The sequence below is a fragment of the Musa acuminata genome, chromosome BXJ3-11 (genome assembly GCF_036884655.1).
Source record: "Musa acuminata AAA Group cultivar baxijiao chromosome BXJ3-11, Cavendish_Baxijiao_AAA, whole genome shotgun sequence".
NCBI classification, from domain to species: domain Eukaryota; kingdom Viridiplantae; phylum Streptophyta; class Magnoliopsida; order Zingiberales; family Musaceae; genus Musa; species Musa acuminata.
The window spans coordinates 6489658-6506562 of record NC_088359.1 but is presented as its reverse complement, the minus strand read 5'-3'; the positions used below and the strand labels follow the sequence as shown (position 1 = coordinate 6506562).

At 36.4% G+C, this 16905-nt stretch overlaps 2 protein-coding genes and 1 long non-coding RNA gene across 7 annotated transcripts; 2 read left to right on the top strand and 1 right to left on the bottom strand.

Moving 5' to 3' along the window:
* Nucleotides 1–839: 839 nt before the first annotated feature.
* LOC135652953 (reticulon-like protein B23) lies at nt 840–4226 on the top strand. 4 transcript variants are annotated; one of them, XR_010502269.1, is made up of 5 exons: nt 841–1116; nt 1869–2010; nt 3231–3300; nt 3524–3713; nt 3882–4226. XR_010502269.1 is itself a non-coding variant. In XM_065174323.1 (4 exons), exons 1-4 carry the CDS (start codon nt 890–892, stop codon nt 3625–3627), a joined length of 522 nt encoding a protein of 173 aa, XP_065030395.1. In that variant the 5' UTR covers nt 840–889; the 3' UTR covers nt 3628–4226. The 4 variants fall into 4 exon arrangements, 3 of the variants coding, with proteins under 3 accessions (XP_065030395.1, XP_065030393.1, XP_065030394.1); XM_065174323.1 differs by having other exon boundaries at nt 840–1116; nt 3231–3279; nt 3524–4226; XM_065174322.1 differs by having other exon boundaries at nt 3524–4226.
* Nucleotides 4227–4307: 81 nt separating this feature from the next.
* LOC135652954 (uncharacterized) lies at nt 4308–5171 on the top strand. The gene is made up of 2 exons (XR_010502270.1): nt 4308–4553; nt 4831–5171. It is a non-coding gene; the product is annotated as an uncharacterized LOC135652954 (long non-coding RNA).
* Nucleotides 4915–16587, bottom strand: LOC135582373 (protein DAY-LENGTH-DEPENDENT DELAYED-GREENING 1, chloroplastic-like). 2 transcript variants are annotated; one of them, XM_065174319.1, is made up of 9 exons: nt 15606–16587; nt 14807–14892; nt 14022–14195; nt 11124–11162; nt 10932–11046; nt 7583–7680; nt 7011–7146; nt 6147–6248; nt 4915–5215 (listed from the first exon to the last, which is right to left on the bottom strand). In XM_065174319.1, exons 1-8 carry the CDS (start codon nt 16233–16235, stop codon nt 6180–6182), a joined length of 1347 nt encoding a protein of 448 aa, XP_065030391.1. In that variant the 5' UTR covers nt 16236–16587; the 3' UTR covers nt 4915–5215; nt 6147–6179. The 2 variants fall into 2 exon arrangements, with proteins under 2 accessions (XP_065030391.1, XP_065030392.1); XM_065174320.1 differs by lacking the exon at nt 11124–11162 and having other exon boundaries at nt 15606–16585.
* Nucleotides 16588–16905: the final 318 nt, after the last annotated feature.

Sequence of the window (16905 nt, the reverse complement as noted above, 5' to 3'; positions counted from 1 at the left end):
AAAATCGACTTCCACCCCTGTCTTCTTTTTTTCTCGTCTTAAAGGGGAAGAAGGGGAAGAAGAGGAGGAAAAAGAAAATGATATTTATGTTCATTTATAAAGAAATAATTTATAAATATTAAAAATAAATAAAATAGGATCGTAAATAGTAATAAGAGAGTTATGAATAATAATATTTTTTTTCTAATATAATATTATAAATATCCTTCATCAATTTCCGTTGTTCATTGTCTTTATCTTACTTAGGAGATCTTATTGTCACCACTATAAGACTCTCGTTATCATCCTCAATGCTTTCACTCTACCTTTGTCTTTTTCTTTTTTCTCGTTTAAGGGTCATAGTAAAAAATCGATTTTGGAAGTAGAAGGTAGAGACAAGGTGAGAATGTTTAAGATAGTATTCTATGATCATATCATGAAATCGAAAATGACAATATAGAGGTTGATAGTCGATGCAAAAGGAACATTGAGATAACAAGCGATGACCAACACAATCTTGAGATATTTATAATATTATAAAAAAAATATAAAACACATTCTTGAGAAAAATAAAAATACGAATACCTTCCAGAAGAAGGCGCCAAAAAACAGAAGGTCAAACCTTTTATCCATTTCATTTACGAATATTTTCGACAATCGACCGCTCTCACTACATCGAAACTGACTTAGAAAACGAGTGGACGCGAGAGTCGGTCCCGCATGTGGGCCTCCAGAAGCTGGCGAGGCGGGTAGGCAAATGGGTCCATGTCGTCTCCTTGGAGGGTTGTCCACGCCGAGGTCTGCCCAACGCCGGTCCCGGATTTATACAGGAAAATAAAACGGGAAAACCCAAACAATTAATCGACGATTCGTCTAGAGAGAGAAAGGGTTAGGGTTGGTTTGCTGTTGGATGGCGGAGGGAGAACGGAGGGCGGCGACGGAGGAGACGTTGGCATCGGCGGAGGAGGGGAGGGTGGAGGTGGGGCGGCCGGCGGTGTTGCTGGTTTGCGGGACCCTGGTGTACTACCACTGCGCGTACCGGGGGTCGAGCCTTCTCTCCCTCGTCTCCGACGTCCTCATCGTCCTCCTCTGCTCCCTTGCCATCCTCGGCATGCTCTTCCGCCAGATGAACATCTCGTACTCTCTCTCACCTGCTAAATCGTTGTTGCCTTGTTGTTCACTCCGATTCCGCCGGTCACGTTTAACTTCGTTTGAATCGTTTTGTTTGTAGTTAGGTGATTGCAAACTAGTTCTTGCCAGTTCCACTTTTAAGTTTAGATTTTGTCGATGGAAACATCCAATCGGGTGTTAGGTGTTCTTGTGGTGGGGGAATATTTGTGTTGATTAATAGTGATTGTAAGTGGCCGTAGCAGCTTTAGTTCGTCCGACTAAGAACGATTTGGTATAAACTCGAAGAGCCACAATGAGATAAGGGTTTTGATTATGGTTACGCAAAATTAAGCTTTTTAGTCAGTGTGCCGTTGTTCACCATCCATCAAAGGCTAGAGAAAGAATATTTGGTTTGGCATTGAAAGAACTCATGGCTGGACAACCAAAACGAGCATCATCGAATGCATGATTGGCATTAAAATAATTTATAGTTGGTGTAGCTTTGATTCAAAAAGAAATTGCTTAATATGCTTAAATATCTTTATTAGTTAAGAATGGTGGCTCGAATTATTATGCCAATGTTATTTTTCCTTAACTTTTGTTTTCTCATGTATAACTTAATACTGAATGTATATATTTTTTCTCATCTATATAGCAAGAGTTGCATTTCTTATTGACCTAAAATAGTTAGGACTTACGGTTTTGTTGTTGTTGTTGTTGTATATGGTAAGAGTTGTTCTTTATGATAATGCATTCATATGTTGTATGAATCTTCTTAGGGTGCCTGTGGATCCTCTTGAATGGCAGATATCTCAAGATACAGCTAACACCATTGTTGCTTGCTTGGCTAATACAGTCGGAGCAGCGGAGTCTGTGTTAAGGGTTGCTGCAACAGGGCATGATAAGCGACTGTTTGTTAAGGTACTTGTCTTAAAACCACATGACTTTGTATTTCAGTAGCTACTTATAATGTCTCTATCGTGTCACTCTGCTTAAAATTTTGGATGTTTTACTATTCTATCATTGAAAGGCTTTTACCATTTGTCTCTAAAATATTACCATATCACCTCTCACCTTTTGTTGCATTCACTTAAGACGACTAGTTTTCCTTTTAGTAGATTTATAATCTCTCCGGTCAGGATAAAAGATATGCTGCCTCTCTTTTCTCTTAGGTCAAGACCGGTTAGGTTGTTGTTTGAAGATGTTTGACATGTTTTCCAAGCTTGTATTGAACATATACCTTTGAGAGAAGACCTCTCTAAGATTCTCTAAGAACAGGTTCTGTACCGTACTTTATTTCAGTTAAATTACTTTTAACTGAGACTGGAACGGTTTAAACAGTAAATCAGTTCTTCTCTATCAATCAACGATTTGATGTTGATGAGAAGTCTAAACAAAGAAGTGTTTTATTGTCTTTTTGCTATTTGATGTAACACAAGATTGTGGAAAATTAGTTTAACTCTGTTGGATATATTTTGTTAAATTGCGATTTTCCTGTTAACAGATCCTTTATTTATTTTTTTCAGATTTTTGTATAGTATCCACCACAGACCAATGAGGAAATGAAATGTGCACATAAAAAAGGGTGGATGACTTCACGAGAAAGTAGACTTTTAGGGGTTTAAGATCGAAACTAATGCTTGCTGGAATTTTCTAGTAGTTCATGATGATTTTCTCGGAAAGGAAACGAGAAGAGAAACAATCTGATACGGGCTGCTGAGGGACTCTGAAATAGCTGAATGCAACCGATGTCCGCATGAGAATTTTATCTTGGAAATATAGTCAAACGATTTTAGGGAGTTTCTGGATAGCAGCACAAATTGTTTGTTATGGGACCTGCTTGTTGGGATCTTATAAGGGCTGCTTAGGCTTTCTAAGATAACTAGTTAGGAATGATTGTTTCTGGAGTAATCGACGGGATCTAGAGGTCAAAATTGTTTTGTTTTAAAAGATAGGATAAAGAAACAATAATTTCTGTAGTGTAACCTTTTGTTGAGCTCTTACGCAAAGAAATTTAGGCAGAACAATAAAGCAACCGACTTTTTGAGAACTTGCATGGATTTTTTTTTTTTTTTTTCCATTCATCGTTTCTTTATCGTTCCCTGCAATCTTAAGTACGTTGCAAATCATTAATTTTGCAGGTGGTTTTTACACTGTACCTCTTGTCAGCTTTGGGACGTGTAGCTTCAGGTGCGACGATTGCATATGCTGGTAAAGAACACTGGGGCTTCTCATCCCACTTCTTCTATTGCTTACTTTTCCATCTTATTGTATTTATCGAAATCCTAAACTTAAAACTTAACCCATCTACTTCACCATTAGTTTCTTTCTCCTGCTCTGCCCCGAACAACTACACCATGAATCATCTGAGTTGTAACTTTGCTACCAGTCGAATATCTGATATTTGAACTAGTAATTTGTCTTTGTGCAACAGGACTGTGCATCTTATGTCTCTACTTTTTTGCCCAAAGTTCTGAGCTCGTATCTAGGTGCGCTTCTCGGTTCTCCAAGAGAAGAGACTCTTCTGGTGAAGTGTAGGATGCTATTTGGCATATACATTTACTTTGAGAGCTCTTTCGTCAACTGTTGATTCTTAATTCTGTGGATTCATTGCCAAAGTTAAGGTTAGATGGGAAGTTCTGTCTCATTAGTTTTTTTTTCATCTCATTTGATTTCTTGAGCATTATTCCAGTAGAATGAACATTCTCCTCAAGATTGATTAGTAAGCACAACCGTTGATCGAGTCAATAGTCATTAGCCATTCTTTTGTGGGAACTGTTTGGTTTTCTCAGCTTAAATTTGGATTTGGATACACCAAGCAAAAGGCACATCCAGGAAGCAACAAGGTGACCAAAGTTCTGCAGACAATGTGAAGTTGCCTATATTGAAATATTTCTCTATCAACTCAAGGAAGATACCTGGAGAGAGCTTTTCCTATGATTGTCTCCATGTGGATTTCACATATCAACAATTCCGTAAAAGATGATCTTCATACATATGGTGCACATGTACAATTTTTTCTGTAGCTCCATCTATCCTTTCTTAACATAGGCTTCCATCCCTGACAAAGGGAGTAAGTTTGGATGTTTGATTTCAAGACTTGCAAACCATACTTTAGTCTCTTCAATTGAGGCATCCTTTTAAGGATCATTGGTTTGAAGCAGCCCCCTGGCATTTAGTGCCAGATTCATGTCTTTTGTTGCTAACAAACAAAAAGGATCATTAGTTTCTTTGACTCAAATTTTGTTGGGAGCAACCTTCCAGAAACAACTAAACAGTATCTTTCCACAATATTCACAAGAAGCATCTATTCAACTGGCCAGCATAAAAGAGGTGACAGGATGAAAGATCCTTTTCCATGGAGCTTTTATTTTAGCAGTGCATGTGTGCTGTCTTCCATCAATGCATCAGTATAGGACAGGAGATTGGATCTTCGCATTGGAATGGTAGATGACAAAAAGAAGGTGCGTACTCACAGCACTTTATTCTTGTATTTGGATGAAAAGCCACTGAAGTACAGCAGGGCACAAAAAAGATGCAACTAAGCTGGAACTTGGAACAGCTAAAAACTCTGAATGAATAATGTGGTGGAATATGTGATTATGACCTTATGATACTCGACATCATGCAATAGATGTGATGTGTTAGCTACCATGTTCCTTTCTTTAGATGTTAAATGCTTCACTATGATACATACAACTCGAAAGAAGAAAGTATGTGTTGATGCAATACTTCATGCAGGGAGATAGTAAAACAAGTGCCTCGTTGATACCTGAGCACAAACCTTTCACGGATGGGCATCAGTGGAGGACATCAGGCATCATATACGTCAGATCAAGAGAATACTTCTACTTCAGGCCAAAAGTAGTGGGGAATCTTGTACATTTTAGTTCACATATACTATAGGAAAACAATCCACTTCTGACCCAACTGTTAATTGTGGGGCAAAAAATTGTGATCTATTTGTCGAAAAAAAGGTTGTCGATGCAGTGAATGTTATTACCAAGAGGAAATGCCTAGAAGGGCTTTGATGAACTTGTAAAAGTATCCAGTAAGCAGAAATGAAATCCCTCTTTTGAGTCCCCAACTTTAAATTTCAATCCAGCCCATCCTGTGCCGAAGCAACCTGCACACACGATCCAACATGCAAAAGCATTTTCTTCAGTGTTTTCGAGATCAATGCAATCCGAGAACCTAGTAGTGACACAATCGAGACAAGCCCGACGAACTAAGACATCACTCTTTACAGTCACCATGAAGAGCAAGTCCTTGTCCCAACTTTAAGTACTAGGGTGTTAAAGGTCTTAGTTTGATGATTAGTCGGCTAATGATTGAAAAATGCTCTTGAATGGTAGTGTTGTACCCTCACATCCATCCCCACAAAATTATTAAGCATCCTGGGTATCTTTTGTCTCATGCAAATTTCTAAATTTCATTCTTCCCCTAATAATTCTGTACATTTATCTTTTGTCTCTTTGCCAAATCAGATATTTAATAAGCATTCAATCACAATTTGAGTCTGTATCTAATGCAATGCTCTAGGTCACAACTGACATATGCCAAAGGACAAAGAAATATGAAACTCTTGACTACAAATTGATTTAAGGAACCAGCAAAATTGTGGTTCACAAATTTAAGGGTGATGTATATACTTGTTGGTCGAAAAGTTTAGCCACAGTATGAAATTATTTCTGCTTTTGGTACCTTGAAAAAGCTAGTAGAATCCCTTCAGAAAGTAGAAATAATGTCACAGATTTTACAATTGGAAAATCAAAAGGAGGGAAAAACTGGTGGAAGTGGTTCTTGTGATGAGACTACTAAAACCAGGTGTTTAGCAGGGGCCATAGACAGCCATGGAATGTGAAAAGCAGAAAAAATTTTTTAGAAAGCAATGCAAGTAAGAGGAAGCTACCAAACATGTTTTCTATATATGGATTTGGGAGCTATCTAGCATTAAAAAAATAGAAGTAATGTCAAACATACAGTCTTTCCATATTTTTTCATTCTTCAGAAATTTAAGCAGCAGTATTTTCTAAACAAATAATGTGTTATTTTACCTTCACGATAAGTGAGAATTAGGTTGCACACCACTAATGACGCTGCATTTCACGGAAGATATTATACACATTTGGAGACAACCTCGGAAGGAACTTGAATAGCTGCAGAGTGGGCAAGACAGTAAGAATGTCAATCCTGAAAGTCCAAACTGGGACCAAATAGATAAAAACTACTCTATTTAAGAGTATAAAAACAAATTGTCACCAAGCCTTCAGATGGTGAGCTACCAAATGAATCATTTTAAATTTATGATGGGAAATAGATTCTTCAAAAAACTCTATACTATGTGATCCTCTTTCTCCGTCACCCTCAGACTTCTCCTCTTCCTCTTAGTCCTCTGATCCTCTTTCTCCCTCACCCTCCTTTTCTCCTTCTCCTCCTCCTCTTCCTCTTCCCCCATCTCAGTGCCAAAAATGGTGTGCTGTCATGTCCCAAATCGTGTGTTGGTATGCCAATACATACTAGATCCATACTGGTCCAACCAGAGATTGGTATGGTTACCGATACCGAAATTTTAAACTATGGTTTAAATAATCATAAAGCAAACTTAAACAAACATTTTTATCAAATTGCAATAAATCGCTGAAGAAAACAATTTGGTGATCATTTTCTACTGCATATGATGACATCAACAGCTCAAAGTATCAGCATTCCAATAGTATGAATTATTAATATAAGGGTATTTAATTCTTGTCAATATCCACACAGCAAAAGAACTCCATAAACTATCCAGTTAGAAAATTGAATATTTCCAAGAAGTAGACATTTCAATAAGTATCTGACTTGGTACATATATTTGCATGTACCAAGAGAGATATATTCTTTGGAAGAGAAAGTTTGCAAAACCTACTCATAAGACCTACCCATAGCTTCACACAGGCATCGATCATGACTGGAAATGAGCAAATAAAGATGGTTATTGCAGCTTCGTCAACATCAAGTCCATAATGATCAAGAATAATCTCAACCAAAACCTGCCAACCAGACTCAGAATGGTACCTGCATTTGAGTATCAAAAATTTGAGACACTGGATATATATATCATTCTTATCATAACAATAATGGTTTGCACATGGAATTTTGTGCGTATAAATCATTATCAAACTGTTCATCTATGCAATTCAAGAATTGTAATATCCTAAATAAAGTGATGTTGGTCTCTAGGAACTAGTGATCGTAACATAGATAAGACCCTTGGTCATATTAACAATCTTGGTATATATCAAAACAAGTCGAGATGTATGGCTTTATACAAACCAACCAAATATGGTGTTATGTCAAGTTGTCAAATAAGGAGCTCAACAGACGGGATTCATCACAAATCTCACTTACTTTGACACCATTATGTTTGGTTAGATCAGTTGAAATAAGCACCCTGTATCTTTCCATTGTTAAGGAAATGGAGAAAATAAGTACGTAAATTCAAATATCTTACCCCAAAAAAATATCTGTGATTAAAATAATAAGGAATGCCTTCCCAGTGTCTGAAATATTATTTAGTAACTTGTATCCTGTAACCTTCAGCAAAGCAACCTGGATACAGAGACAAACAGCTATAACATAAGAAACCTGTTGATAATTTCCACAGAAACATACACAAGTGAAGTGCGCAACCAAAAAGGAGAATGAAGCCTACTGAGATATGACATGAAAACATTTATCCATGATAATTAATTGACAATAGAAGTACAAACATAAAGTGATAGTAATGCAGCAAAACACCAAGAATATAGAAATAAATAACTTGAGCCCATTTGAGCATTATGTAAATTTACCTAAAAAAACTGTGGTAATGTGGTATTGTACAACTCAAGATATTTATATATTCAGACCAAGATGATATATCTGGAAGGCAATCATCTTAATAAATATCAATTTCATTTATTTTCAGGATAAATGAGACGCATATTATGCTGCTCTGCTTTTCTATGTGGGTATAATGATTATGGAGCATTATCTTATCAATATAAGAATTATTTCCATATCATATGAGGCTTTTGACTAGTATGTGATGTCAACATTTTTGCTGTTCACTGTGAAACCATATTGATGAACTCCAAATAATTCAGTCATCCAGATGAGTTCTCCAACTGGTGAATCTTACGAAAATCAAAGCTGCACTAAGATTAAAAAATTAATTAATGGACTTGCCTTCTTCCTTCACCACAACCTCCCCAATAGTTTGGTATTAGTTCCTCTTCATTACATGGAAAATAAAGTCCTATGTAATTTAGTTAGACACAGAGATGGCTTCAATGATGAAGGTCACCATTATTGAGCACCTATGCAGGATACATATAAAATCACAAACGCACAATTGGAGTGATGTTTGCAGATCAATGGTATTGAATTGAGCCAAAATTATTAAGCTTACCAAAAAAAGATTGAGATTGATGTTCTAAAGGATGTTTACTATCAAGTATCAACCATCGTCAGATTCAGTCAAAGATCCACTTATCTTCTAAAAAAGGTCCGATACATTGAGAAAACTTCCTCTTAGCAAGACCACAAAAAACATCTTACAAGCAGATAAATCCTCTATCTAGATACAACAAATAGGCTCGTGTTGAACAAACTCTCTAGTATTAAAAGATCAGCCCAGTTTACAAGGCTCTTGCTAATGTAAGGTCTAGGGAGGGTCAATGTATATAGCTTTACCCTGGAGGGCAGAGACATCATTTCAGCAACTTCGGTCACCTAGACTGCAAAAGAGCAACGTCACCGCAGTAGCAAGATCCACCTTCTAGAATAACATATCAATTCACTGTCATATACGAACATAAACCCGATGACTTTCTTTCAAATAAATAGCTGCATTCATTATAAATTATAACACCCCAATTAGTCCCACATTGAAAGTGGGCAAGACTAAGATTAACTTATAAGGGTATGATAAGTGTACTATTATCAACTTTAGCTTAAACATTTTGACCAGTGGTTTAGGCCAAATGAAGTTGATGAGCCAATTAGCCTATCAAGTCTAAGTCATGATATTTGGTATCAGAGCTGACCTAGTAATTGGGCATGGTGAGAGGGCTCGAGTATAAAAAGGCTACCCGTGGATGGAGTGACTTGTCACGATATAGAGCCACCACTGGGTTATGTCTCACATACACATGCTAGGATTTGATCTGGGATATGCTGAACCTTGACGATGACATTAAGCCGTTAAGTGAGAAAAATTGTAACACCCGATTATAGTTCAACATCGAAAGTGGGCAAGACTAAGATTGACTTATAAGGGTCTGATGAGTGTAATACTACCAACTTTAACTTAAGTATTTTGACCAGTGATTTAGATCAAACAAAATTGATAAGTCGTTAGCTTATCAAGCTCGGGTCATGACATAAGTTGTAGTAATACAAGGTCGTGAAACAATCCCTGGGTAAGTGTTATTTTAAACACTTCAAGATCAAAGTTAGCATTCTATATATGAATATTGTATCATAAACATTACAACATGCATGACTCTATTCCTTGTCAATAATATTCTAAAATGTATCATAGCTTTTAATGTTAAAGTAATATACAATAATTTTCAGTTAGTTCTTCATTACTCCAACAATAAAGAGCCATCCAACTGCAAGACATATTTTACATCTTCATCTTCTTAATCATCTCAACTATCAATTCTGACTTTCCAATGACTTGGAAATAAAGGAAAATTACATCATCAAAATATTTCATTATTATTTTCCATATTTATCAAATATCTCAATTTATAATAGTTAACAATGGAATACATCAACATGAGACAAGATTTGTTCAATTAGATCTAGGTCTAATCCATTGGAGTATCTGAGATAATCTAGTTATGTGATAAGCTAGTTATGTATAATTTGTTGAAATCTACTTTAGCATAGCTATAGTCCTCATTCTAGACGTCAATCAATAGCTCATACTGATATTATGTAGGGATATTTATATGAAAAAGCAATATTAGCTGTATATTTCTTTGTTCTGGAACTTCTAGACTGAGATTAATTTGCAAATTTAAAATTCCCATGTCAGATTGTTTTACTTGATTGTATTTGATACTGATTTCTTCAGGTAAGACTGTAGGCATGCATAAAAATTATGTCAGATTGTCACAATGTTCTTTCCATAAGTTAACTAGATTAATATGCAACGAAAACCATATATGATTCACATTATTACCACTTTGAACTCTTCTGTGGATCCTAGATTGATTCAAGCATTTCTGTATATATAAAAATATATGCTTAGACGGCTGAGAATAAAAGAGTAGTAATTTCGAATGATGAATTTGGGTAAATGGAAGGTGTTTGTTCTCTGTTGTTTTTTCTTTTTTTCGTTGTGAAGTGGCCTGACATCCCTATTCGTCTCTACCAGTTATTTCTGTCAATATGTTTTCTTTTCTTCTTCACTTTGCTCTTTCATTAAACCTCTGTTGGATACAAACCAGTAGCATACACTAGTCACTTTAATTTCTTCCCTAAGCCTAATCCTTGATATTACGACTGTATTAGCACTTGATATAGCCAAATAGTGGTTGTTCCTAGTCATCAAATAGCTATTAACTATATCATAGATCAAGGTATATAATTATACTAGATCAACTCCTTTATGGTAGTTAAAGGCACTTCAATCACTTCAGAGGATTCACAAATACAATGACATGATTTTATCATAAACTTACAAGAAAATAAACCCTTCAACCAAAAGTTATATAATAGTGTATTCATACACTATCAAGAAAATCATTGTGAAGTCTCTATGGTAAATAACACTTAATTAGTGACTAAATAGGTAGCATACTCACTTTGCTCTTATTAAAGTAGATAAGAACAAACAGTGTAATGCCATACACTAAGTCTGACCAAATGTTTGCAAATGCTCTTCGGTTCTCTAATCTCCGCTCATCTCTTAATTCTATCCTGATAAAACAACAAAAAAGCATCATCAGTATCATTACATATTCAAGAAGGATCAGTGTTATAAATAAGGTTCCTACCTATCAATATAAAAGAAGTATTTCCCAGCTAGTGGAAAACTGCATACAAGTATGACAACATACAAAATGGAAAACAAAAAGAAGATCAACCATTAATGTGACGTACAAAGGGAAAGCCAGAAGAAAATATCCATCTACGAAAATGATGCTTTACTAGGCCATACAGGACAGCTAGCTTAATATAAATAAAAAATATCAGTAAATTAGCATGATATATGTGACCTCAACATAGCCTCCCCATTGAATTAATACATCTCATACTGAGAGAAGGTGTCTTGATTGCTAGTGCAATGAGAAGATGACTAAAAATTCACTTGTCTTCCCACTGTAGTCAGCTTTTGCTCTATATCTATTCTTACTGAATACTTCTAAATGGAACATTATAATAACAAAAATAACATGTAATGTCTCAACTTTCAACTATTTAGGATTTGGTTTTATGGATCTTTTTATGTCATAAAGCTTTGTATAGGGCAATATTATTAATCAAACTACAAAGCTATCTTATCTCCTTTTATTGTTTTCTTAGGTCTCCCACGACATCTCCTTACACCACTAAGGCACTAACTTTAATCAACTGACCTTGCTAATTCAGACATCTCTTTTGGACATGCCCATACCATCCTAGTTGGTTTTTCCTCATCCTATCATTTATTAAAATAATATCTAATTGTTTCTATCACACAACTCAATATCGTCATCTCAGAGATGCTTTTTGTATGTGTTGTTTCCCATCTGCCAAACACTATAGTCCATAAAGCATGAAAACTTCACGATTGTGTTATATGCAACAATCATAAGGAACTCTTGATGTCCCTATCTATTTTAATCAGTTTTGATTAAATTCCCCTAATCACCGAATAATAGATCCATAGTATTTATCACTTCTATTTCTAGGAGCTTGTCTGTATTACATCCTAGGCATTGATTAAGTTATATTTCATAAATTCAATTTCAGTTCTATTTAATCTATATGATGGAAAGAACTAAGCAGAACAAACATGTGTAAGACATAATTCTTCTCTCCAAACATTTCAAAAAGAGAAAAAAAAACTACTTCTGTGGTCATTTTTTATGGTTCAAAATTCAAGGAAAAAACAGCAGCTCAGTGCGTAATGGGTCTGAGCAAAGTCAATATACACAGTATTACACTGGAAGCAAAGATGTCCTGTAACTCAAACTTTGACCACTTAAGTTGTAAAGGAGCCACCGTAACGTAGGATCCAATTTCACCCTAATCCAGATAAACTTTGCCCTATCGATTTATTTCAGAGCTTCGTATGACTGGTCATCCTTGAGACTCCTTGTAGATAAGATATATGACATATCAATATATCAAACTTCTCTTTCAATCAGATATGTCTTGGACCTAATTTAGTTTGTAAGCTAGTAAAATTTAAAACATAACCATTAACATAGACTGATGTTGTAATCCTTAGTGATTACAAAATTTCACTTTTCTTACTTTTGCTTATATGCTACAATTTATTTGCAACAATAGAGACAACCATGATTATTGATGATGTTTTAATCAGCTTATAAGCAAAACAATCACCAACAAAAGAGTCTCATTATTGATCACCATCAACAATGTCCAAGGAGTGACTCCATTTCCAGAAAAAATGTCTAACTGAATATCAATGATTCCTTCAACTCCATAGTGCATAATTATTAATCTTCCTATTTACATGTTTCACACATTAGTTTACTGCTCAATCGTTCATATTGCTGATTGCATTAGGACATTTTTATTACTACTTATATTCCTTTTGACTTTAAAATGCATCATGCCATTTCTACACTATTCCTATGGCAATTTTTTTCTTTTTTTTTTTAATTTTTGTCCAAGGCAAAAGCAGAAAAGCTGCCGGCTGCATCATTAGGAAAGTTGAAAAAAAGATAAAAGAGGAAAGCAAGAGAGGAATAGAAGTGTCTGCTTCTTGGCAGAGCTCTTAGGAATATTGGTTTTTAAGACTCCATAGATCCTATCTACATGTTTCACACATTAGTTAACTGCTCAATTGTTCATATTGTTGATCTCATTAGTAAGATTCCTTATATTCCTTTTCAGCTTATATTCCTTTTCACTTTAAAACTCATCATGTCATTTCTACTATTCCTATAGCAAGATTTTTTTTGTTGATTTTATTAGAAAGCAGCCAATTGTATCATTAAGAAAGTTGAGAAAAAGATAAAAGACAAAAGGAGAGAGAAGTGTACCTCTTTTCAGAATTCTTAGGAATAATATATTTCAATAATTTTCCAGATGCCAGTTGATCAACTTACAGTAAGCTTCTTTTACATTATTAAATTCAGCATAAATATCTATGTTTTTCTTGTTGATTTTTTCAAATTAAATTGCATCTGGAATCTTTTTATTATATGTAAAGTATATATATTAATTGTCAAAATTCTGTTAAACCAACCTCTTACAAAGTTATATGTAATTCTCACATGATAAATATACACCAGCCAGTTAACATTTATAGACACTTTAAGAGAAGAGATGATCCATATGGTTCAGAAATTAACGATCATTAAATGTTCTATTGCCTTCATAGGACTTTTTTTCTGATTGCTAAAGTCTTGATTTTGTTTCAACATAAGAAAACTATCAGAAACCCACCAGAAACACACATTAAAAAAACCTAACTGAAACCAACAGAAGAAGAACAGAATGAAACAGAGAACCTGGATATACACTATATTTTTCCAAAAACACGGAGACTTAAAGAAGTAGATGGAACATAGATGCAAACAGGCACAAACATGATATATGCATACTAAGAGGGCTATACATGATCCTCGTCAACATAATAAAGAGACACTACCAAAAGAATGTTTCAAACTTGTTCTACAAGAAGTTAGATAAAAGGCAGTAGACCATATCCAGCTTACGCTTTGTACCGCATCTCCAACCAGACCTCTTCATCTGAAAGGGAAGGGGATTTACCAATCTCTACCTCTAAGCGCAATCTTGCTCTCTCAAGCTTTAAAGTATTTATCATCTCAAGTTTCTGTTGTCTCCTAACGTCAAGCATCTGGGCAGCAAGTGGTACAGTCTTGACATACCTATTATACACAGAATTTATATCAAGGGATTCAAAAGTGTAACATTGTTAATTGACCAAATTTGCAAAATCTAATTAATACCAAAATTAAGGGACACATGGCAAGGAGATTTTCCTTTCTGGAACACATGGTGAGGAGATTTTCCTTTCTGGTTTATATATAAGACCCATAAACAAGCATGAAGAGTCCTTGACAGTCATGCTGGACTAAATGTGGTATACACACAAGGGAAAGAAGCAATTTTTTATTTTAGTTGTATCTTATGTTCAATTTGTGTAACTTCCGTGTTTGCAAGAGTGTTGAACAGGTAACTCTGAAGTCATAGAACTGAGGTATAATCGTGCAAGAAGAATTGTATAGCCAAAAACACATTCAAAAGATTTCTTAAACATGAATAGAGTGGAAACCACAGACAGCTTATCATATTGCTCCTCTTAGCTGATGGGTACATATATGCTGGATAAGATCATGACAATGGACAGAGTCACACATATTTTTCTTGTTTGGTCTCCATAAAATTTCCGCTGATTCCAATATTAAGGTTCTGATATTAACAGAAGTATAAAAGCAACAATGTAGAAGTTGGGATACAAGCAATGTACAGAAATTACCTGTCTAAGAATGGCATCAGGACATAGTCATGAACCACAAAGTCTAGAATCCATGGAATGAGAATCAACAAAGCAACAAATTTTGCCTGTAAGCAGTCTATTTGAATCAGTGAATAATTGTCAACAGCCATGAGACAGAGAAATAATGATCTGACACATCATATTTGTGGAATGACTTCCAACCAAAGGTTTGCTAACAATTTTACCATATGCTAAAAGCTAAGAAGATCACAGATGCTATTATTAGTTAACTGCAAATACACAAGAAGCTATGTAAATCAGGCTGTACAGTAGTTATGTTGTAAAGAACATGCAATCTACATGTTTATGCTTCTATCCCTTTCCTTGAAGTGTGCAGGCCCAATCCAACGGAAGTACCAAAACTGTAATGTTCTTTCATTGTATGAATTACTTACTAACAGGTAACACTATATGCATAGTAATATCGGATGCATATTGTAACACTATATGCAAGGTAATTAATAAATGGAGATGCTACATGGACCAATCATCTAACAGAGAAAATATTCCTACTCAATAATGTGTTAGGCAGACCGGCTGAATAATAAATGTAGGTAACATGAGCAGTAGAATATAAAATAGCAATGATTCCAAGTCTTTTGCTTGAGAGAACAAAAAACCACTTAATATGATCATGCATTCCAAATATTAATTCTGGAGAGGGTCATTATACTTTGGCATGGGTTCCTAAAAACTCAACCTATCACTAAGTGCAATATCTACAGAATACAAAATAGAACAACATGCCAGTCCACGACTAGTTGGTTTCTCTACATACCGAGCTGATCGAAGCATACCGGAAAACTCTATCCTCAAATAACAACCCTTCATCGTTCTCAGCAATCACATCTTTAATGGCTCTAACAAGACCCTTCTCCCGCATTATCTCCTCCGGATCATCATTCACCTCCCCTGGTGGTTCTGCTGCTTCGCCACCCCAATCATGATCCCATGACGAAGAGCCCTCGCCAGATAATCCATCACCTCGGAGCCAATCTTCCCACGCTCGGCCCTCCTCATTTCTCGCATCCTCCTGTGCTTCACGGAGCTCAACAATCGCTTCAGCCCTGCTCTTCCAAGCCTCGAACCTTTCATCCTCCTTCCCTTCCTCTTCCCCGTGCTCATCACCTACCCCGTCGACGCCGAGCACGTCCTCAGCACTCCAACTAAACCAGCTCTCATCGTCGTTGTCCGAAAAGAACTTCTGCCACCAAGATCTCTTACTGGGATGCTCCTTGTCCTTACAATTTCTAACCAGCCGGAAACCGCTCCGTCGTCGTCGACTCCACCGAGGAATAAAAACGAACACGTGATGGGCAGGCACGCTACCGCGGGCGGAACTCTTCCGGAATCGCGCACCGCCGAAAGAGATGAGGTTCCAGCGGTAGACGCTCTTGGCAATGTTCATCAAGCATGGGAACGAGGCGCCACTGCATCATTCGCGCACATACTAGTCATCGCCGACAGTACCATCACAACCATTCCGGTAAAATCGAGGACCTACGAGACGAAAAAGAAGAGGAGGAGGCTGAATCCAAAGCCATTGGGGAAGGAATCGAGCGACCAAAATGGAGGAATCACGAGATGGAATCGATGATGCTCAGTGGATAACAAAAGATGGGACGGCTTCTAAACAACACAGCGAGTCGCCACCGCAGGGGCGAATTGTGGTGGGCGATGGAGCGCGTCGTGGATGGAGACCGAGCAGTCGCTTGCTCTCCGTCTTAACCTTCCAATTACTTGATGATGGGGGGACAACAGAACAAGAGGGAGGAGGAGGGGAGATAAGGAAAGCGGATCCTGTGCAGATTTCCCTACAAAGAAAATTTTAAAAGAGCTTCCAAAACCGCCCATCGTATCCCCCTCCTTTCATCTCAATCGTCCACATAATTTCAAATCAAACATACCGGTGGCTGTGATGGATGAACGAAGTTTCGTTATCCAGGCGCATAATTTTCTCTATGCAAGTGCGCTGGACAGGAAAGCCATAACGAGTTCATCCAAAACCGTCCATTCTACATCCTCTTTTAATCTCCACCGTCCATCTTTTTTTTATTTAAATTAATTTGATATATAAT

Bases quoted from the DNA above. Each gene is read 5' to 3' on its own strand.
- LOC135582373 (XM_065174319.1), bottom strand. From the start codon at position 16,235: ATGAACATTGCCAAGAGCGTCTACCGCTGGAACCTCATCTCTTTCGGC. The intron at 7,147-7,582 runs GTAAGATATTTG...ACTCAAATGCAG, and splicing joins ATCACAGATATTTTTTTGGG to GTACCATTCTGAGTCTGGTT. The intron at 6,249-7,010 runs GTAGGTCTTATG...CCCACTCTGCAG, and splicing joins ATGCCTGTGTGAAGCTATGG to CTATTCAAGTTCCTTCCGAG.
- LOC135652953 (XM_065174321.1), top strand. From the start codon at position 890: ATGGCGGAGGGAGAACGGAGGGCGGCGACGGAGGAGACGTTGGCATCG. The intron at 1,117-1,868 runs GTACTCTCTCTC...GAATCTTCTTAG, and splicing joins TTCCGCCAGATGAACATCTC to GGTGCCTGTGGATCCTCTTG. The intron at 2,011-3,230 runs GTACTTGTCTTA...TTAATTTTGCAG, and splicing joins ATAAGCGACTGTTTGTTAAG to GTGGTTTTTACACTGTACCT.